The 23,012-nt window shown below is 44.5% G+C and overlaps 1 protein-coding gene across 4 annotated transcripts in view; it reads left to right on the top strand.

Annotated features, from left to right (window-relative positions):
* The window catches only part of EXOC6B (exocyst complex component 6B), a 305,909-nt gene that overhangs the window by 128,797 nt on the left and 154,100 nt on the right, over window positions 1-23,012 (top strand). For all 4 annotated transcript variants that reach the window (XM_059817519.1, XM_059817520.1, XM_059817517.1 and 1 more), the window contains exon 7: window positions 17,221-17,397. In XM_059817519.1, coding sequence (XP_059673502.1) covers window positions 17,221-17,397 — 177 coding nt within the window. The remainder of the gene's footprint in view (window positions 1-17,220; window positions 17,398-23,012) is intronic.

Below are 23,012 nucleotides of genomic sequence, written 5' to 3'. Positions count from 1 at the left end.
TGAAAATGGTAAAAATGGAAAGGTTAGAGGATTTTATTGTCTCATGCCTAATGATAATACCAGGGAGTGAGAGAAAATCCTGTGCTATTGAGTGTTGGCTGGCACATTTTTAGCCATAGAAAAAATGTATCGTCCAGTTAGAGGAGCAGGCAGCCTTGTTTCTTCTCTTCCTCCCTCTCGTCCCCACCAGCTGAAGAAATGTTCACGTTTTGCATTCTTTTTATGCAGTTAACTGCCTAGGAAAGTCCTGACTTCGTAGAAGTTGAGGCTGATGTTGGATTTTTTTTTTTTCTTTGTCCTTATTTCATTATAAAGTTTCATCCTGAATTGTGAAAGACTGAGACTTCCTCATCTGAGGGTTCAGAAGCTTTTTACGTGTAATAAAAAAAATGCTGATCTATCTTTCCTTCATCTGTCCAGGAGACAGCTCTGTCTCTCGTTGGGATTAATGATTTACTGCTTTGCATTAGTCCTTTCCCCTGATGGGAAAGTAAATCCCTGCTTCCCTTTCCATTGCTGGTGTGAATGCTCGCTATAATACATTCATAGCCACCTCCTATCCTGCAAACTCTTTTTTCTGTAATGCAACGCGGTACTTTTATTTTAGTAGTGCAGCCTCGCGGTGCAGTAAATCATCAAGCGGATGTCAAGAAAAATGTCTGAAAGTAATTCAGGGCTCTCTGTAGCATCACTCAGGCCATTAATTTGAGTGACTTTCCATTCCGGTGAAAGCATCTTAGGATTGAGGTAGCTGTCGTGCAGGTACCCGGTGTGGATTTGAGATGGGATGACAAGCATCTCCAAGGATGTGAAGCCTTTTGGCAGGTACGGTCGGTCACAGTCCCCCAGCACCCAAGGGAGCGTGTTTTGCTCGCTGTGCTAGGAGGTAGCGTAGAAGATGAGAAGGGAGGGTCCAGAGCCCTTGAAGTCACCTCCTGAAGCCCCAAGGATGTTACAGGGTAAGAACTGGTCTCTGAACTCTGGTCGATCTAACCTGCTCGTTTCCAGTGTGCATCCTGTAAATAAGACATTTGTTTTTTGAGCCCTGAAACATCATAAAGTGCTTGAAGTCTTCTACAGAATTATGTGAGTTACTCTTTCCTTCATCTTTTTCCACTCTCCCAATGATTAAATGGATCATCTCTTTACCATTCCTTGCTCTTTCTTTCCTGGAGGCAAGATGAGAACCTGAGCCTGGTTTCCAAGGTGAACTTGGAAAGTTCATATTTCATATATAACATGCTTTCTGTTTAAATAAGTGTATGTTTCAACTTAGGGAGAAAAGAATCGGCAGGGAAATCACCCCGGTCTTCCTGGGCGTATTTCTGTAGCATGATGCTAACTTTTATAATGTGTTTTTTAAAACATTGCTGGAAAAAGGAAAAGAATCAGACGTTTTACTAGCTGCACGCTAAGTTAACTTTGGGTTGAGCAGTACTTCAATTAGCAGAGCAGTAACTGAAGTCAGTGTCTGTATCCTCTGTGACTTGGACGCAGTTGGAGTCTTTCACTTAATCATTTATAACTAATTGCAGTAGTTCTACAAAGTCAACGCAAATCTTTGGAGTGTGCTTATACTAGGCTAAAAATTAGTAGCATATTTTTGCTGTTTTTCAGCATCTCGCATTGCAACTGTGCTCAGACGTACTTTTTTTCATTAGTGTCAGACTTGTAAGCCTACTTCGGGAGCTGAAAATCAAGCTGTGTTAGCTCTGAAGCATGATGGTTGGTAGTGATGCATCACAGAAGGACGGCCAAATTTTGCTTTACTTAATATTCTTCTGTGACTGCAGAGAATCTGTGATTTAGCTCACAAAGTAGTTTAAATGTGTAGGAAAGGAGGTATGTATAAACTCTGTAGCGCAAGACGGGCAAAGCTGTTGAAGTTTCCAGCGTGCTTCTGAAGCACCCCGATGCCCATCACCTTAAATAAGAAGTAATTTGGCAAACAGAGAATGAGACTTGAATGCAGTCGTGGATCTGGCCCTTAAATGACCTGCAAGGCTTTAGGATGAAATTCTATTTCGTATTTCTTCAGTGATTTCTATTGAAGTATCTCCAAATTGTTTTAAGAACAACACTGTTAAGAATTTGGTAGATGGGAGGATCTCTCTTTTCCACTTTACTTGGAAAGGGAAAAAAAGGCAGCTTGGAATTTATTTGGAGGATGAGGAGGTTCCAGGTCCTTGAAGATTTTCTGATTATTTGCAGCAGCAAATCTTTGGGGCTGTTCTGACATGAGCTCTACCAGTCACTGTGCTAGGGGAAAAAGAAAGGTTCTTTTTAGGTGTAATTCTTCTTTGCATCCACCCCGGGAGGTCTGGGCAACGTGCTCACGTCCAACACTGCTGCACACGGGTGAGGAACAAGGCAGAAAGGCTTCTTTTTGTTTTTTTTAGGGGGTTGCCTGTTGTTCTGTCTCCCATCATTCTTCTTCCTTGGTTGTCCCCTGATTGCCTAAGAAAATCCTAGTTTTATGGTTCTGAGATGAACGTGACAGGCTACCCTGTTTCAGGGGAACAAATATCTCTGTGACAATACCCTGGAGCTAAGAAAAGTGTTCTCTTTTCTTCCGGTAGGAGATGAAATTTAGAAGACTAAACATGACTTAGAAATTCAGTTGAGCTCCGGTTCTTGGACGTGGCATTGCGGGACATGGTTTAGTGGGCATGGTGGTGTTGGGTTGATGGTTGGACTTGATGATCTTACAGGTCTTTTCCAACCTTAGTGATTCTGTGATTCTTCGCTTCCCTTTGCAAAGCTCTAACCAATGGCTTAGTGGTTGGTTAGTGCTTTTGGCAGATGTGGTTGTAGCTCAGACATTAGCACGTGAATGCATACGCCTATCCTGTCTTGTAAAAATACGTGTAAATCCTGGATCAGTAAAGTCACAAGAAAAGGCAAATCTGATGAGCTGGAAATCAGTTGTAGGCTTAGATGTTACTTACAGCCACACTGGAAACTCATGGTCCAGGGAGCATTTTGAAAGAGAAACATGTGCTGGCATGCTATTTTTTCCCCCCCCTTTTTTTTTTTCCCCTTCCCTTTTTCCCGTTTGATCCGTGCCCCAGTGCTGGAATTGATGACATGCTTCTGCCCCATGCAAACTGTTGTTGAAGATGTTCCTCTAAATATCCCGATGGCCACGTTGTCATCCTCTACCACCCCAACCAGTCCCATGTGCAGACCAGATTGGCCCTGTGGTGGGCAGCGCTTCCCAGGCTGAGGCCGTGAAGTCCCCGGAGGAGAGCATTGGCCAAGTCAGCCATGAGCTGAAGCACAGCTGAACCCGCTTCACCGGCTGCTCCACCGCCTCTTGTCCCGACGCTTCCCTATCGCTGCTGTAGCTGCTGGTCAGCAAACTCAGTTGGGTCTTCACTAGCGTAACTTTTCACTGACGCTGGAGGAAAACAGTAACGGTTGGTTGTGTTGACTTCCAATGACTTTTTTCTTAATCTAATGTCTTCCTCCTGATACAAAGTTATGTTTTGTTTCCTCACTTTATCCCTCATGGAGATACCTCCCCGCTGTTAGCTTGGTTCGAGGCGGCACCAGTGCCTCACTTGAGCACTTTGGGGGGTCACGTTCACACCTTGTGAAGAGCAGGTGCAACCCCATTAACTCCAGATGGAGGCGTAATGGTTGAAACCCTATTGAATTTTGTTCTCCAGCTTCCCTTACCTACCTCATGTTGCGGCTAGATGAAAATATACTTTAAAAAAATATTTTTTTTTTTCCTATTTATCAGTAGCAGGTGGAGTTAGTTACCTGCGAGAGAGGGATGGGTCAATTAAGCTGCATGCTGCTGAGGTATGAGCCAAGGGTGCCACACATGTGCCAGTTGCTGGGGACTAAGGGAAGACCTCCCAGCTCAATTGACAGGCGCTTTTTTCTTTTAAAAGGTATATAAATTAAAATTGGAAAGGGCTGGAGGCAAGGTGTGAGATTTTTCTTGTGTTTTTTTTTCAGAGTTATGTTTTTTATCCTTAATAGATTTATAATACGCAGGTCCCTTTATTTGTTTCTGTAAAATTAACTAGTAAATTTAAAATGGAAAAAAGCTAGTAATAGGAACCAGGCCATCTTTGCCAACGCTGAAATGTTGCTATATTTATGAAAGGTAGACAAGGGCATTTTTCCTTCTGCCAGGTTTTATGCCGGAGTGCCACATGTTGGAGGGTTATAAAACTTTTACTAACGAGAAGTTGGAGGAATGCTAACTTTCTAATTGCCCCTTTTTTGGTACAAGCTCCTGTTTATTTTGGTCTTTTAAAAATGTGATTGTAATTTTGAAGTCTGTGAGTTTTAAATGGAGGCAAGCAGGGCCTGGCAGTGTGGGAAGGATGCCTTACCTGGTGGCCAGAAGAAGGGCTGGTAGGTAGCAGTGCTGGCTCTTGCTCTGCGGATTCTGACACCCGGGAAAAACTCCTCAGCACTTCAATCCTGCAAATCCTGTCCCTGTCAATGGGATTTTTGTTGCTTTGTTTTTTTAAAAAAATTCTTAAATTTTTTTTTTTTGAGTAAGGATTTCTTTGCTACGTCCATAAAACAATGACAGCATGTTCCTGCTGGGAGACCCCTTGGTGTCTTTGGATGAAACCTCTACCTAAATGCTGAGTTATTACTAGCAGCATGTGTTACATTAGATATCCTTTGCCTTAAAATTTTCTTGAAAACACGTTGTTAGGGAAGCGTGATTAAATTAAAAGGATTAGATGACTGTAATGGTTGAAGAGGGATTAAAGTGCAGAAGAGCTTCGTGGAAGCTTATGGGAGTTGCTTGGTGTTTGAGGGATTAAAGATTGTTTGTGCAGGGATGGTAGTTTCCCATTCCATATAATTTAAATGTGTGCTTCCCTCCAACTCTTCTCTCATTGTCATTTTTTTTGCTATTACTTCCATGCTGTTGGAAGTGTGACAGTGGTGAAATGGTTTGAAATTTCAGTCTTTAAATCTAAACCATCATAAAGTGCTTTATGAGGATAAGAAATGACGCCCTGGAAACTGGGCGTTTTCTTTTTCTTCTTGGATATTCTTAAAAAAAAATGTACTTGAGGGCGAAGAAGCAGAATTAGGGCTTTGAAAAAGTGCCTCCAGGTTGGGCTCCTCTCTTGTGTACCACATGTTGCTCTGAAGGAAGTTTGTCACCAAAAGCGTACCCATGATTTATAAACCCCAATGATGACTTCAGTGAATTCAGCTGAAATTCAACAGAAAATCCTTTTCCAACGCTGTGTCTGCAGGCAAGATGGGCTAATGCCATACATCACATCTTCTTTGGCAGGTACTTTGGCCAAAAATTTCAATCCAGAATAGTGGATTATTCTAATCCTTATTAAGGTACCCTAATGAAAGCAACCGGTTTGGAAAGGACGTGACACTCGTGAATGCCGTTAATGTCGAATGAGGATATTAACATCCCGGCTCCCATTTAGGATCTTTGCGTAGGGAACTCAGAGGGAGAACGAAGCATGCAGCTTTAAAGATGTCTAGATCCAAAACCCCACTCCTGGCCTTAGAAAAGCGGTATGTCTGTATTATAATGATAGCACACAAAGTGAGATTACAAGTTTCCAAGCTAGCAATGTATTTTGTTACGGCAAATTTCTGTATCGACGTTCAAGTGATGACTTCTGGGCAGCTGCGGTCCTACCACGGCTCCTCTTCTGCTCCGTGTTGTACTGGTAGTGAGTAATTGCAATGTAAAGACACAGCGTGCAATGTTTAAACATTTATTCTATGAAATATGCATTTAATTTGTGTAAATGCTTTATGCGAGATCATGCCTTCCGAATTTATAAGCAGAGTTTATGAAATAATACATAATGGGAACAAAAGATGCATGTTTGGATTTAGTGAGTGGCAGTGCTGAGCTTTTCCATCTCTTGCTTTTTAGTTGGCATGTGGGGGATGAGCACATTTTGATTGAGAGGAACAGGCTTCAACTAACCAAAAAACCATTGTGCCACAAGGGATGTTACTGAGGCCGTCAGTCTGGAAGAGCTGATGGCTCTGGGGATTGGAATGGCTGCATATATTGTCTCTTATGAAATGAGGAGTAGAAAGCCAGCTCCAACAACCTCCTGTCTTCCAGCTGCGGCTGACTTCTTGTTTGAGATGGAAACATCAGTGGTATTGAGGTCAAAGACTCATTTGCAGGAATTTTTTTGAATGGTTGGGCCAAACGTTATGTATATTATTAGCAAACTGGTAGGGTCGTGTTGCAACATCAGTACCGTTGACCTGGCCAGTGATTTGCAAAATTATATCAAACTGTAAAATAAATGGGATTCAGCCTGGTGTCTGATTAAATCTTATTTATGCCCGATACTCATCTCTCTCAGTGCTGAAGAAAACCGTACCTATAGGGGTGAGATCCTGGCTCCATTAGGGCGACAGTACAGTTTTGTTTGAGTTTAATGAGGCCAGGGTTGTCACTGGGTGGGTTGAGCTCAAGTAGGCATTGGTCAAGTTGAGCCTGGGATCGTCTTGAGTGGTCGAACAGTAGGTAGGTTGTGGGGGACAGGGCAGGGACATAAAGAAAAAGAAACTAAGAGGATGTATAACACTTTCAGGTCTTTATTTCTGGCTGAAAAGTTCTCTGCAGTTTCCCGGTTAGCCTTTAGAGGGCAGATCATGTCCAGTAAATAGCAGATTTAGGGACTTGCCTGATTTTTCTGGTTGTGAATTCTGAAAGTTTGGAGACTCTGAATATAGATTATTTAATGCATAATTTTAAGCAATTCAGCAATAACTTCTGGTGCTTTAAAGGATGAGTGTTATGTCAACTTACAGAAGCAAGATGAGATCAAGTTTTGATTTATCTGTGTATTTACAGTCTTTCTAGTTTCAATGCTAAAATTGTTATACAAGCAAAATACTAATTATCGATGTAGGGAGAAAAACCTTGGGAACATACCGTGGTAGAGAAGAATTATGTAACATGTTGACTAAATTCATTTTTGTGTTAAAAAAGGCCACAAAAATTGTTTGAGTTTGGAGAGTGGGTTTAGAGAGTAATACTGTGTGATGAATGTGTAATTCTATTCCTCTCTCCTGTAATCTCTTCTCTAAATCCCCAAGCTTTGTGCCCAGCAGTCTTATACTTGGTGAACAACTGCTTAGAAAAAACCTGTTTATCAACAGAATATTCCACGGTGTCAGAGGAATCTGTGTGAAATGAAGGAAGCCAAATGAAATTTAAGCTCTTCTGTAAAGTCATTTTCAATGAAACTTTTCATATGGGGATTAAATATCCCTTATAGTCAACATGCTTGGAGAAGCAGTGACTGTTTAATTCTCTGATTAATTAAAACCAGAAATAACAAAATAATGTTCTGCTTTCTTCTGCTACTACCCTAAAGCTCATGGATCATGGAGAAGATGATTATTCTTGAAAAAGCCATTTAGTTCTTAACAAGAAAAGCTAGTCTTTGTGGCTCAGCCCTTTTGGCATCTGCTTTGTGGGTTTCTCATCAAAAAAACCATAGGGGTTATTCCTAAACAGATGAAATATTCTTTGTTCCAAGAAGGATTTCTCTCTCTTTTTTTTAAATTTTTTTTTTTTTTAATCTTCTGAAGGTGGAGATACTGCTGCTGTCTGTGTTCCCCAAGAGATATGAACTGGATAGTAGGTGTTTCTTTAGATTTTTGGGTTTGGTCTTTAACTGCTGTGATCCTTGCCCTGTCTTGCTGCTTAACTCTTTGGTACGTTGGTACATAGCTCTGGAGTTGTCTTTATATCACTCCCCGCTCTGAAGTGGACAGCAGTTTGGGTGAGCACCTTTAGCCTACTGCTGGAAAGACATTTCTTTATGATAGAAAACAGGTAGTAAGGCTCTCAAGACATCTAGTCCAGCAGGTTCTTCCTAGACATGATTGACATTACAGAGCCCGTCTCTAGCATGCAGTCATCGAACATGTTCTTAGGTCTCCAGTGATGGAGCGTGTCCCGTTAGGCTGTCCATTGCAGTCCTTTGCTATCCTTAACGTTCCTGGCCCGTCTAACCGAGACCTTATCTCGGCGTGATCCATTGCATTGTCAGGGCATGGAGTTCAGCGCCCATAAGACTGTGAAAGTGCCTTTGGGTGCATCGCAGAACAGATGAGTCATTGGTGCTGATGTCTTGGATGACGTTACTTTGAGCCGCTGCCGAGAGCGTATTAGTACAGATTCTGTCTCATGGAAGAAGGTTGGAAGAGAAGATCCATGCCCTTTGCTGGAATTGGTGGAAGCCTGCCCACTGCTTTGATACAGTTGAGGACCAGCTGTGGAACCTGTTACCTCACATTATCGCGAGTACAGTTGAGGATAGTTTCTGACTGCAGATCTGGACGGCAGGTTAGATCCTAAGGTTATCTGCTGTGCGGATCTTCCCAGGTCTGGTTTAAAAGACTTACCAACCACCATGCGGAAAAGACAAAAAAATGTTTTGGCCAGGACTCACCACTCAGGGCTTTATCCTTGTATTTAGATGAGTCTCTGTGTGTTCCAGGATAATCGGGACCATCTAAGATAGGTGCTTTGAACATTGCTGGTTTCTCACAATCTTGAAAAAACCCAAACCAGACCGATAAATGGAAACAAAAGCAGAATCTTGAAAGGAAACTTATCTCCAAAATGCTTGACAAGGCCCAGAGGAGAGGGTGTGTGAAACAGCAGTTTGGGAACTCCCACAGAGAAAGGAATATAAGGGTTTAATCTGAGGCCAGGCTATGAGGGTTAAGGCTCTTTTCACCGTATAACGTTTTGAGGGTCAGTGTGGTCAAGGTAAATAAGTGTGGAGCAGAGACCCAAGCACTGATGAGCTATAATCCTTGTTTGCTGTCCCAGCTGAGTGAGCAACCCTTCCTCTGTTGCAATTGTTGACATGTAAAATGGGGATACTAGGCAGCGCGTTCCATAGTATACCAGTGGCTTTCAATGGTCTGTACCCCCTAGACAGTGGGAAGGAAAAGCGAGAGTAGAACCATTGAGAAACGTTGGAAACGGCTTATGCAAACCTTTTTCTTTGCCTTTCTGTGGCTTATGAGAGTGCGTGAGGGCCCTGTAGCGTGTCAGACCTCGGGCAGTGGTATCTCCAAGCTGAAGCAGCAGTTGTAAGCACGCTCTAATTGTTTTTGCAGAATTACGCACAGATCAAACCCTGAAAAGCTTCACAGTCCAACACGCCTTCAACCTTTTGTGAGATCTAATCCACGACTTCTTTTTACTCTAAATTGCCATAGGTGTGATAGTTGCAACTTCCTTGGGCAAGGTCGGAGGTAAAGGACGACAACTGGAGAGCTGCCCAAGTGGATTTAAAGAGAGATGAGGGTTGGTGTGCCGCCACTTGCTGCTGGAGCTGCCTGCAGGCTTTGGTTATTGAGCTGGGAATATTCCCGTGTTGGGGGTGATGGCGCTGGGGGCTGGAGACCTCTCTGACCTGGGTGCTTTCAGATGGAGGAGGATGTTGCCTTGGTGCTACGCTGGCTCCTTGCTGCAAGCTTCAGTGCTTCACTGCGGTTGTCTTCAATGCAAGCACCGAGCCCAAGCAAGCGTGGGGCATAGCATGTCCTTAAGTCAAAGCCTGAGAGTGTCCCTTTAGTTCTTCCCTCTCTTCTCCCTCTGCATCCCCTTTACTTCTGACATTGGTCTCTGGGAAAGCAAGCCTTTTGTCTGGATTTTTCCTTTTTAATAGTTTCAGCGAAAAAAACCCTATTACCTCCGTCATGCCCTGATTGTCAGAGAGCGTGTTGAAACAAACCCTTGCTTAGAAAATAATTACTAGTCCCCGGTGCATGAGAGAGTACTTAAAGCTAAGGCTTGGTCCTGCATGGTTGTGTGCACCTGAGTCATTCTGGGATGGGGAGGGTGAGAGTTGGACCCTCTCACCTGTGACTGGTTTTGGTTGCGATTACCGTGCTGCTCCCTCTCTTACTTGGTGGGGTTTGGTTCGGTTGCAGTTAGGCTAACGAGAGGTTAAACCAAAGTGTGGGAGTTTCCACTTGTGCTTTGAGTCATAATTAAGTCTCGTCAGGGAGAGAGATGCCTCTTCAATGTTATATGAAAAGGCAGCATTAAAAAAACCCCGACATCAGAGCGTGGTTTATAGTATTGCATATAGCAGGGGATTTCGTATGAAGGCGCTCAGCATTTAAAAAGGAATTTTAAATTGTTGGTAAAAGTGAATCAAAGAATGTGCATCCAGTTGCTTAACAGTGAGCGGTAAACTATTTATCTCGGCCCGGCTCGCGAAGTGCTTGGGACTGATTAAACAAAGACCCGAGCTGTGGAGTTGTCAGGGCCGCGGTCTTTAATGTGTTTGAAATACTTTGTAGAACAGCCGTCCTCCTACTGCTTTTGGTCCGCTTATCTAATTTTCAGCTTCTCCACTCCGTGTAAGCGTGATAAATAAACTTTGTAATCGCATAACTGAGCTACTTTTGATGCCTGCCTTGTAGATACCTTGTTCTTGAGGCTAGATCACACAGAAGTGTAAATCAACACTTTGCTCAATAAAGGACTTCTTAAAAAATGGCTTTTGGTCTTTTATTGTACAGCTGACCTGGAGGACTTGGTTGCCTAAGTCTTTTTATCAATGCTAATGTGATAAACTTCTTTTTACAGCTCCTAGGAAAGGAAAGTCTTGATCATTCCTTTCTCCAAGTGCTGTACTGCAGGAGCTTCCCCAAAGAACAGTTGAGGTTTAATAGGTTTTGTATAAAATGCTGAATTAACCAAGTTCTCTTTACAATGAACTCTGAGGCTATAAATAATGCTGACCTCGTCTTGCGGGTAAGGAAAAGGAGCAGGAGTGTGGGGACGAGGATAAATCACTGGGTGAAAGCAAAAGCAAAGGGAGAATTGCACACTCCCCATTGCACGCTTGATGCCAAAAATTTATATTTGAGCAAAATTGATATTTGGGAATATCAATATCATGAGCTGGATTTTAGCACTGGGTGGGCTGAGGTGGAAGAGTCATTTATAGGGAAGGAGGAGTGGGAGGTTGAAGCAAAGTCTGTGCAGGGTGTTGGGCAGAGCAAACTTCTTGAATGCTGCGTTTCTCAACTTGTTTTTTTAATGACCAGGAATCGAGGTAAAAAAATTACATTCTTGGGTCTCATTTCCTGTGTTGATGGTGAACTTTGTCAGACAAACCTCCGACAAATTGTTTTCTCTGATAACCAGTTAACACCGAGAAAGCAGATAGGCAAAACCTCTTATCATCTTGACAAGCGACGGGCTTTTCGTTAAAACTCAAACCAGAAGCTGTGTCAGTGTGTTGAGTTTACACCTTGCAATAATAATCCGTGCTTTTATCTGATCGGAGGGGGATTTTATAACTTTCAAATGGGTCTTTGGCAGGGAGCCAGCCCTACTGTCATTTTTTATTAACTTTCTTTTTTTCCTCCCCTGTAGCCAGTCTGCTTTTTTTTGTAATATTGTTTAAGGAATATGTATCCCATTCCTAGGGATATTGGGAAACAATACTTTAAAGTTCTGTGTCTCAGCCCATTAGAGGGGTCTATAAAACAATCGCGGCAGCAAATGTGCAGTAACTAATCAAAACCACCAAAGCTAACCACAGCGGTACTTCAATCCCATGTAAATAATGAAACCTCGTTTTTTGCTGTGCCTTATCTACTGTCTCATCAGGAAAGAGCTAATTAGATTCTTCTAAAAAGTAAATACTGTCAGTTCATTGGTGGGTGGAGGTGACGGGAGGTAAGACACGCTCACGCATTGGCAAACCAATGCAGAAAACAAGGCGAAGTTATAAAAACCCTATAAAAAGCTATTTGAGTTTTAAAGGAGCTTGTTCCCCGTGTAGGTGGTATAACAACTTTCCCTTATGGCGGGTATGGCTTCTGTAGGCAGAGCCTGGAGGAGCGCGTGACCTGCTCTGCTACTCCGTCTCATTCGCCAGCTTAGCTGCGCAGGTTGGGGTGGCAGGTTTGGGGCCGTGTTCGCTTGATCACAAACAGTCAAGTTACTGTGAAAAATTCAATTACAAAAAATTTAGCTACTACTTGTCACTAGTGTTTTAAGCCAATACGTTTGATTTCTCATGCAGAACGTTGGGTCTGCGCGCTTGGTCGGTTGGGTTGGCTCGGTTGAGTCGTGATGGGTGGTGAAGGTGGAGTCGCCGCTCCAAAGCTTGTGGCAGCCACTTCAGGATGGACTCATATTGAGGACTTGTATTTAGGACTCTTGTACGCAGGCTTGAAGGGAAAACCCCCGAAGCCACGTCCTGCAAGGTTGAGCACTTGGCGGAGTGGTGTGCAGGTAACATAAAAGAAGTGGACGGCTGGGGAGAGAAAACATGTAATAAGGGTAGAAGTGCTTTTTCCCTTGTTCCTTTGATTCTCTATTTCTCAAAAGCAAGAGAGATCGATTCTCTGGTTGCATCCAGCCAACAAAACCTACCAACTTCTCAGCTATGGAGGTGAAGGTCTCCTAGACTGCCCGATGGCCAACCTCGGTCCGGTTACAACAGCAAACGTAGGTCATTGACCTAAACCTGAACCTGGAGGTGGAAAGCTGCCTTTGCTTCTCAGATCAACCAGCCTGGAAATAGCATTGCTGTCAGGGGGACTGGGATTTCTGCCGTGTCAGAGCGGCATAGGGTGTTCCTGTGCTGCAAGGAGGCTGCCAGACTGCTGTGCTGATCACGTGGGTGAAGAAAGTAGCTGTGCTTGGAGGGAGTTTCAGCTACGTGAACCAAACGCTTCGTGTGTTATTGCTAAATGTAATGTTAGCTACGAACAGACATTTGGTTTCTTACCTTTTTTTTTTATCATCACATTAAGCAGAGAGTCAAGAGATTGATAGTCTTGTATAATAGAGGCAATTTTACAGAATAATACAAAAATGCACTTGCTTTCATGTAAACCACACCAAAAGGTAAGGGGATTTTTTATTTGATTTTCGTCCCTTGAGGGCTTTTCGCCTCCCCCGTAGCCCCAGGTCCCTCCGTTTTCAGAGGGCACGCTGGAGTGTCGCCTGCGCTTTGATGTGGTTTCTAAAGTGTGCCTCTTCATTGGGCTCCCTACAGATGCCTTTATGTGAAACAGAACATTAAAATCCAAATGTGCCTGCTCTGCAGGTCATTTTTCATCCTTTATGTGCGACGTCAAATATATTGCAGAGTTGTTCTCCTGCACCCCCAACAAGGGAAGGTGCGGGTAACGTGATGGGGGTAGGAGCAGGGAGTTCCTTGGCGGTTAAGCCCAAATTTCTCCTTAGCTGCTTCCTCTGGGCCTCTCCCCAGCTCTCTCTTTTCTCTCAAGGTGAAACTGAAACCTCGGTGACTTCACCCAAGCCTGCTGAAGTTAAAGAAAATTTGATATTTCTCACTTATAGGTCACTTCAGTCCAGATTGTTTCCTGCCAAGAGTGGGGGCGGGGGAAATGCCCTCCTGTTAATGGAAAAGCAATTACTGTTTTTTCTGGCGTGTACGTTATGTCGTTCCAGCGTAACACCTAGGTTACGGGCTCTGCTCGTATCGCGCCGGCTCCTCGGGCTCCCAGGCGGCGATTGATGGGCTGCGGCCATCGTACGACGGCGCGGCGGCTGTGCGAGATGGGGGTTACGTGCTGCGATGTGCACTGGTGTGCTGGAAGGGAATAAACACTGACTGGGTTACTTTGGGGCCATTTGTTGGTCTTTAAGGTAGAAATCCCTGGAAAATACCTTCTAATTTAGAACTTTGCCCCCCCCCCCCAATTTCCTAAAGGTAAAAATAGCTCTTGGTAGGCTGCCAAGCTTTTGTGGCATTGGGAGCATCTCTCTGGCTGCTTCTTGTGGATCTCTGGGAGGTGGGACATAAGGACATACTTTTTTTCTCTCCTTTTTTTTCTTTCTTCCAGTAGGTCCCTGGACTTCAATTCAGGTCAAAATTCTTCTCTTGGTAAACTTTAGTTTATTTGCATTTAAAGTATGCAAAATGCAAAATGTGGCATTTGAATTTGGATGTTGAGCTCCTTGGCCTAGAGCAATGGCTTTTTCTAGAAGGACAGATGTTCTTGACTTTGGGGTTTTCTCAGTACCAATATTTATCAGGTCTTGTCAATGAGGGGAGACCTCATCGCTCTCTACAACTACCTGAAAGGAGGTTGTGGTGAGGTGGGTGTTGGTCTCTTCTCCCAAGTGACAAGGGATAGAATGAGAGGAAATGGCCTCAAGTTGCACCAGGGGAGGTTTAGGCTGGATATTAAGAAAGATTTCTTTACGGAGAGAGTGGTGAAGCACTGGCAGAGGCTGCCCAGGGAGGTGGTGGAGTCACCATCCCTGGAGGTGTTCAAGGAACGTGTGGACGTGGCATTGTGGGACATGGTTTAATGGGCATGGTGGTGTTGGGTTGATGGTTGGACTTGGTGATCTTACAGGTCTTTTCCAATCTTAGTGATTCTGTGAATGATTTGGATCTTAGCAATGTTGATATCTGGCCAATAGATGTTATGTACTACTGTGCTTCTCTTGTGAGCATAGCTGAAGCTGAAGGACGACGTTAATACCTCCTGTTTGAAAAGAGATGGGGGAGCAAGATAATGTGTCTTCTGAGAACACGTCCACAAGGTCCTCTGGTGAGACTAATTCTGTGTTCCGCCTAAAATGTTGAACATTACATGCTTACGGCTTCGGCAGCGAAATTCAGAGCTGGCGGCAGCACCCTTCAGCTTGTTAGCCCAGATTTTTCCTCTCCCATGACCACTTTTTCTGCTGTGATCTTGCTACGCCCTGTTTAATGATCCGTTCCAAGCACAGTGTTTTATCCAAAACTTTGCATTTTCCCATTCTTTGATTTCTTCCCTTTCTAGAGGAAAAAAGATGACATAAGTTTGAGAGATTTTAATGAGTACACTGGGCTTGCTTTTGGTGTAATTTACAGTGGATTCAGTGTTATAACTTCATTACACTTCAGTTGAGTAACTTATGTCATAAATGGGCGTATCTGAGAGTGGAATCGAGCCTCGAATCTCTTTGTTGTGTGGGCTTCAGAAGGACCAAACGCTCGCTCCCCTTTTTGAAGTCCTAATTCTCTTTAGATGATGTTGCAATGTCTTTCTATAGAGCTGTGCCTCTGAAGTTTGAGATTTCTAATGCAAAAAATACCACTTTTTCCCCAATTGCTTCAAGTATTGACGTTGCTAGCAAAATTTGTCTTCAGCAGTGTTCACACGGACCTTTTCCTGTGGCTTTGCTGCAAAAAGCTCTATTGTTGAGACTCATCCCTGAAGAGATCTTTTTAATAGCTTGGTTGGTAGTCCCTTTGCTCAGCCGTTACTTCTCTCGTAGGAGCACTTCTAGTAAACATCAAGGCTACTACTGCTTTCCAGCCACTAGAGGTCAAGATTGTGCTATGCCATAGCACAGGGCTGCTCATCACGTAAGGTTTGGCTCCAACTCCAGGTGCAACCACGTCCAGTGTCCTCTCTATATATTTAATTTTATTATCAATTGCCACGTTCATTAATTAAGACAAAGCCGATTGTACGTGCCGAGTGTGAAGGGCACTTGGCCTTACATGATGGTAGAGCCCGCTGGATTTTGCAAGGGTTGGGATATCCGTGCTGTGCTTGTGTTTTAATATTCTTCAGATCTAGAAACTACGCAAGTGATCGGTCTCTGATGGGGTCTTTCTTCCCAAGGAGGGATTCGAAAGGGAGTTGAGCTGAGAGAGGCTGTCAAAATAAAACTGGCTCATAAATTATTTTTGTGTGATAGTAACAGTTTTAAGTGTTTAAAAGGAAATAATTTTGAAGGTTTGCGCTCTAGATAGAGCTTTCTACTTTCTCCAGTTCAGGTAGCAAAAGTAATTAGGGTTGGGTTTTTTTTTTTAGTATCACAGAATCATTAAGGTTGGAAAAGACCTTTAAGATCATCAAGTAATAGGTTCCACTTGTTTTAATTCTCCATTGTTTTCCTAGCACAGTTGGTTTCACTGACAACGGTATCTACAACACGATTTCTGGTATTTCTTCTTACCTCTAAAGCCAGGCTGTCACGTTAGCGTGGGGCAGGGGATGGTCCCCTATCGCCACCTCATTTGTGTCCTGTTGTAGGGGAGCAATAAAATACTCGGAGGCAGGTTTGATTTGGGTTGTACAGGTAATTGCTAGAAATAGAGTTTATACTAATACCTGAAATATATATAAAACACATTCGTTTTTAAAAAGAAACCTGCCATCTAAAATAACACTTTCAGAAAAACATCTGGACGATTTCCATACACCTTTTTTCTTATATATTAAAAATTTATAGAAAAATACAGGGGGGATCCTATAAATCTGTGTGTATATATCCATATAAATTTCAGGTTTTTAGAGTGTTTAGTTTCTAGTTACAGCAGAGCATAAGCCCACATGTGCAGAACCACTGCATCCGTTGGCTTGGCCTTTTCCCCTTGTTTTGGCCATGATTTGGCACTTGTGGCCAGAAGAGTGTCTCTGTGCCATTCCCCCTCCTTGCTCTTCCCCTTCAGTTTGAAGTTCTTGGTCAACTCTCTTGAACAATTGGGACTAAACCATTTTTCCTGTCAAATATTGTGCTCGGTAACAATGAGGAAACCAAGGGAGTTTTTGCAGCAGAGCAGATGCGTTGACCTCCGCAGCAAACAAATCCCAAAGCCCCAGGAATGGCTATCGGCAGCGGTTCGAGGGAGCTCCCCCGAGTCCATCTGGTTTGTTCCCTGGATCGTGGTACTTCTCCCAGCGAGGGAATTTTGGTTCAATACCTTTTACAGCTCATTCTGTGCATCAGCAACGTACAATTAAGCTCTCCTGGGGTACCACAAAAATGCTTTCAGGAACCTCTGGGGTCCAGATGTGGAATGTTTTGTGCTGACATGGGTTGAAAAGAGGAACAAATCCAACGGTTAAGTACGTCCTTTAATTTAGCCTGTGACAGTCACCACATGGCCTATGGGCTAATATTTCTGCATCTGTGCTGTAAATAGATCAATATGGCAGTATGATGGGTTTGGCATTTTGATTTGTGAAGAGTCAGAATACTGTTTGTATTGTTGCATAATCCCTGGAATGGTTTTGAAATTAATCTTCTGTTTCTTTGGAATATCTGGGTTAGGAAAAACATAACATTTCTAAGTTCCATTAAATGTGTGTTTTATTTTGTCTCATTTGTCGTATTTCATGACTGATTGCATCTTTTGGCAGAAAAAAAATTATAAATCCGAGGATGCTATCGTAAAACGTGAAATCTGCTTTTTTTTCTAGGCACAGCAGCAAAGAAACCTGGACAATATTGTATCACAGCATCCCAGGATAAGCGGGGGGAAGAAGTCCAAGAAAGAAGTCTGCGCAAGCTCAGATCTGGAGGTAAAAAACACTAGCCCCATGTCTGAGCAAGATTCGGGTATCCTGGATGTTGAAGATGAGGATGAGGATGAAGAGGTAACTGTATAACATCAAATCCAGGAGACTGGACAGTTTGGGGGCAATCGGTAGTGTCTCGAATGGTGTTGGCACCTCGCTCAGTCTTTCCTGTTGCCCTGCGGTGTGTCATAAAGGCGCAGAATAGGCTGTAGAACATGGGGTGTGTTTCAGTGTTGGGTTATTTTGCCTATTGGCCCAGTTCTCTCTCGCAGGCTCAGCGGAGGTGCCAAGTATTGTATGAGAACTGAACAGCCCACGTCTTCTGTCCTCCAGCTCAAGGGCTGCACTGCTGTGCTTACGTGGGAAGGCAGTTTGGTATCTACCCTTCATTTAAAAAAAGATAAATTGCTGCATAGCACACGAGGTACTTGGCCTTTTCTGTGGGACGTGTGTCTTGGTGGCAGATACACACTTTGTGTTGAAAAGGATTGCATCGGGACAGAATTTTTTAAATGCAACTTTACTTCCTTGATGTGCTCCCTTCTTTTTTTTTTGTCTCCCTTTCTGCTGCTGCTTCCTCAGACTGGCAGTCTGTCATTTTTGTTAACCGCAAAGCTGATAGCGTTGGTTCTTCTTTCCTCCCTGTGCTAGAGGATGGTGCATGCAGTGGGACATCTTGGATTTACGGTGCTTAAAATGCAAGAGAGCCCTGTCCTTCTGTGTTTCAGGAAAGGCAGCTTGGTGATACCTACTTGGAGTGTAGGTCACGAGGTGTTGAGCTTTTTGATATTTTCTTCATTTCTTGTGACGCAGTCTTGCATTGGACCTTTTGGCAAGTTTTATGTGCCACACTGGATGCTTTTTCTCTTACTGCTGTTAAGTCAGGAGAACAGTATTTTCAGCTACGACCTGTAACTGAGTTGCATAGCATTTGTTGCCCTGAAGTCTACGACCAGCCACAGAAGAGGATTAAAAACAAGTTTCTGAAGTTAAAATAGTGTGGGTTGCTCAAGTGGTTCTGTGCCCGTGTTCTGCCTTTTCCCCCTGCCTTTCAATTCTCTCCTCTTCACCTCTGCTGCACTTCCAAAGCAGACGGAGGAGATCGCCGCTTACTGCACAGGGCCCAAACTGTAGGGTACAACCCAGAGCCCTCACCCTGCGCTGGAACCATCTGGGTGGGCTGTTCACTCCTACAGCAAAATGGAAATAGAGCAGAAGTTAAACAAAAGAAAAATGAGTGGGAAGGGCACGGTTTTGGACAACAAACATTGATTTGAGTAGATTTGTTTTGGTGTTAAAAAATAAAAATGTGGCCCTTGAGTAGTTCTTGTTCCATCTCGCTCTCAGAATCTCTCCCTTGCAGTGGAGTGGGTTCTTGCAAAAGCAGGAGGCAGTGTGAAGCGTGGCGGTGCTTGTGGGGTATGCAAATCAGAAATTAGAATTGAATTTCAATGGGGTTTGAAAGGGCTAAGGAAATTATAAGGAGGGAAGAATTGAAAGACACTCATTTGTTTGGCGCAGTTGGGAGAAATCTCTTCAGTCATTTGATGAAGGGAATTAACTCATCTGGAGGCAGATGAAATCCCCTCCCAGGGTGCCTTTAAAGCCGGGCTGGGAGTGAGTGAGTGAAGTTGCAGTTGGGCTGGCCGTGCCGCCGGTGGGTGGGCAGAGGAGGGGCCGGGGCCGGAGGGGCCGGGGCGGCGGCGGCGGCCGCTGTCCGTGGTGATGAAACGGGGCGCGGCGGGGCCGGGACCGCGCCCGCGGGAGCCCCGGTGCTGCGGGGCCTGGCGCTCTGCCGCCGGCTGCGGAGCCTCGCCGCCTCGCTCTCCCAGTGTCCTGGGGGGGAAGCGAAGGGGAGGGTTTGGGTTCCCGATGAGCTTACCTCTTCCCCGTGTTCCTGCCTGCTGCGGGTCTTTTCCTTTTTGGAACGAAAATGATTTATTTATTAGTACCAATGGATGTCTCAGCTGGAAATAGAGCCATTAAATTTTTGGGCCCCCTCACTACAAGAAGGACGTTGAGGTGCTGGAGCGTGTCCAGAGAATGGTGACGAGGGGTCTGGAGCACAAGTCTGATGAGGAGCGGCTGAGGGAGCTGGGGTTGTTCAGTCTGGAGAAGAGGAGGCTGAGGGGAGACCTCATCGCTCTCTACAACTGCCTGAAAGGGGGTTGTGGGGAGGTGGGTGTTGGTCTCTTCTCCCGAGTGACTAGCGACAGGACAAGAGGAAACGGCCTCAAGTTGCGCCAGGGGAGGTTCAGGCTGGATATTAGGAAAAATTTCTTCACCAAAAGGGTTGTCAGACCCTGGAAGAGGCTGCCCAGGGAGATGGTGGAGTCACCATCCCTGGAGGTATTTAAACGATGTGTAGACGTGGTGCTTAGGGACACGGTTTATTGGTGGACTTGGCAGTGTTGGGTTTAGGGTTGGGCTCGATGATTCTAAGGCTCTTTTCCAACCTAAATGATTCTGTGATTCTAAATCTGAAGGAGTGTCATGTGTGTGTAGTGGGTTGACCCCATCCAGCGGCTAAGCCCCCATCCAGTTGCTCACTCACCCCCCACCCCCCAGAAGAATTGGGGGCACAATGTAAAGGGTAAAAGTGAGAAAACTCGTGGGTCAAGTGTATCACTCACCACCTCCCACCAGCAGACTGATGCCCCGCCAAAGTCTGAGTAATGGCTACATTTGAAAAAACCTACACACTCAGAGACAGCACCGCCACCGCCGCGCTCCCCCCCCCGCCCCCATTTTATTGCTGAGCATGGCATGGTGTTACATGGTATGGAGTATCTCTTTGGTCAGTTTGGGTCAGCTGTCCCAGCAGTGTCCCCTCCCAGCCTCTCGCTCAGCCCCAGCCTACTTGCTGGGGGGCAAGGTAAGGAACAGAGAAGGCCTTGATGCTGTGTAAGCACTGTTTAGTGATAGCTAAAACACAGGTGTGTTAGCAGCACTGCTTTGGTCACACATCTAAACCACAGCACCATATGGGCTGCAATGAAGAAAATAAACTCCAGCCCAGCCCAAACCAGTACAGGGCGTAAAATGTTAATGGGAGGTTCTTTGGTAAGGGTTCTCTAAAGTTACAGACCAACTGCAAAGTTCTTTTTTGTGGTTGACGGATTCATTCATAGCTTTTCATTTTCTGACATGACTGTTTCTCCTTATGATTATCTGGTCTATGCAGGAATACTATTAATACAGAATTTGAGTCTCCAAAGTGAATCCTCATTGCTTAAAATTGTTAATGTTAAATATCCTGAGGGCAGGTGAACTGCATCTTGTTTCCTGTGCAGCCCCTGTCTTCTGGAGCGGTGGAGAAGGCTTTCTGGGCTTAGAGGGATAGTGCTTCAATAAGTGGGCACATGTCATTTGCTGTGCTCTGCCTCTCACTAAGACTGCTGAGGCTTACACTTCTCAAGGAAATACGGAATACTGCTAACAAGAAAACCTGGAAAAAGAAAAGACAGACTCTGGTTAGAATAAAGTCAGTAGACAAGTAAAGAAATGATCCTGAAGCATCCAAAGACTGCACTGGTAGCTCTTGCTCTTGACTTGTCTCAGCCAGTGAAGTCAACCAGTAACTGCAGGTTTCTATTTAAAAGACAGCCAGTGACAACTGGTTGATTATGGAAAAGGAAAAATGAAGGGCACCTTGCATCCACTCCTACTCAGAACTGAAAACAGGGTGTTCCTAGGTGTTTCTGATTATGTTTAGGCAGGAGAGCTCCTGATCCTGGTGCATAGGCTGGAAAAAGTGGGGTAAATATATATATATATATTTTTTTCTCTGGGAGATATCTGAGGCCCTTCAGCAGGCTGTGGTATGGAGTTCTCCACCTAGGCTGGATGAACTGTTCTAGAGAGCCCATGATTCTTTATCCCATCATCCCTCCAGCAAAATTTACAGGAAAAGCTTTGAAAGGGAAGAAAGAGCAGAAGGGTTTTGCTTATACTGTTGCATGTATTCTAGTGTAGATCATTCTCTCCCTTGGAGTAGAAGAGAGCTCTGCCAGCTGCCTTCAAGAAGGTGAATGTGAGATGTGGTTGTCCACTCCATTAGCGTTCTCCAGTTTGGAGACATTACGGTCCAGTCTTGTCCCACTTAAGTGCAGATGCCTTACTGAGGTGGAAGCTCCTGCTATAATCAGAGTGAGGGAGCGGGCTCAGCTATGAAGTGAGCTGGGAGAAGGCTTAAATCCAGTTTTTATGGATGTCAAGTTGCAGAAGGAGAATTTGCATTTCACAGTGAGTAGCTCCACAGTCTGTTCGGTTTGTGCCAGCTGTTCCCTTTGTAGTAAAAAGCATCCAGAAAACTACAAAGCCCATCCAGATTCTTCCCATTTTCAGTGACTTTTCTTTTGCAATCTTGTTGACTACAGCAGGACAAACTCGTCTGCATTGTGCCTCGTTTCTTCTTGTCCCCAGAAAAGACTGGTCAGGTGTCTGTGAAGTGGTTGGGTCGAATTGGACTCCCTGGTGCTCCTTTGTGGGAAAAGGGGAAATTTTAAGGAAGGACATCATGCTTCGGCATAACGGCCACTCAGCTGTCTTTGAAGAACAAATCAACACATTCCAGACAGTTTTCTATTTGGAGAAGGAGTTTGGCAATCAGGACATCAGCAGGTGTGAGGTGTAACCAAAATTCATCATGCTTCTGGCATTCTTTCAGATTGACCTGGCTGTAGGAATAAGTTGTAATTCTTTAAGTAAATGTAATAGATTTCTTACAAAGTTTTGAGAGCTAGAGCAGGGACCCCAGAGAGCTCTCTTGACTTTCCCTGATAAATGGCTTTGTTAGGTGCCATCAACCTCCACCTTTTGTTTGCTTCCACCAGTAATGATGCAAGAAACATCTTGGACAATGAGAGAAACATCTCTATTTCCAGACAGAGCTGCCTGCCTGTTGTCTATAACATGAGCCAGAGTGACATCAGTCAGTCTGCAGGACCATCTGGCCACTTCCAATATCGCAGTATCCTGAGCATCCTCTTGACTGTGCAAATGCATTCAGTTTTTTTTCCCTGAGGTTAAGCCATGGGACACACTGGGGCAGTCAAAGGACACCAAGACCACACAAGATGTAGCAAATCTACAGCACAGTTTGTTCTGTACCTCCGTTCAGCATAGGGTAAAGTGCTTCCTGGCTGCTGGTACCCAAATATGTGATTTGTTGAATCATAGAATTGTAGAATCGTTTGGAAGGGACCTTTTAAAGCTCATCTAGTCCAACCTTCCTGCCATGAGCAGAGACATCTTCAACCAGATCAGGTTGCTCAGAGCCCCATCCAACCTGGTCTTGAGTGTTTCCAGGGATGGGGCATCTACCACCTCTCTGGGCAACCTGGGCCAGGGTTTCACCACCCTCAGCGTAAAACATTTCTTCCTTATATCTAGTCTGAATCTCCCCTCTTTCAGTTTAAACCATTACCCCTTGTACTATTGCAGCAGGCCGTGCTAAAAAGTTTGTCCCTATCTTTCTTATAAGCCCCCTTTAAGTACTGAAAAGCCGCAGTAAGGTCTCCGCGGAGCCTTCTCTTCTCCAGGCTGAACATCCTCAACTCTCTCAGCCTTTCCCCATAGCAGAGGTGTTCCAGCCCTCTGATCATTTTTGTGGCCTCCTTTGGACCCGCTCCAACAGGTCCGTGTCTTTCCTGTGCTGAGGACTCCAGAGCTGGATGCAGTGCAGAACCAAC

This window comes from Gavia stellata, chromosome 5 (genome assembly GCF_030936135.1).
Source record: "Gavia stellata isolate bGavSte3 chromosome 5, bGavSte3.hap2, whole genome shotgun sequence".
Classification (NCBI taxonomy): Eukaryota; Metazoa; Chordata; class Aves; order Gaviiformes; family Gaviidae; genus Gavia; species Gavia stellata.
Note: the sequence above shows the minus strand (reverse complement) of the source record. Positions and strands in the feature narration are given on the sequence as shown.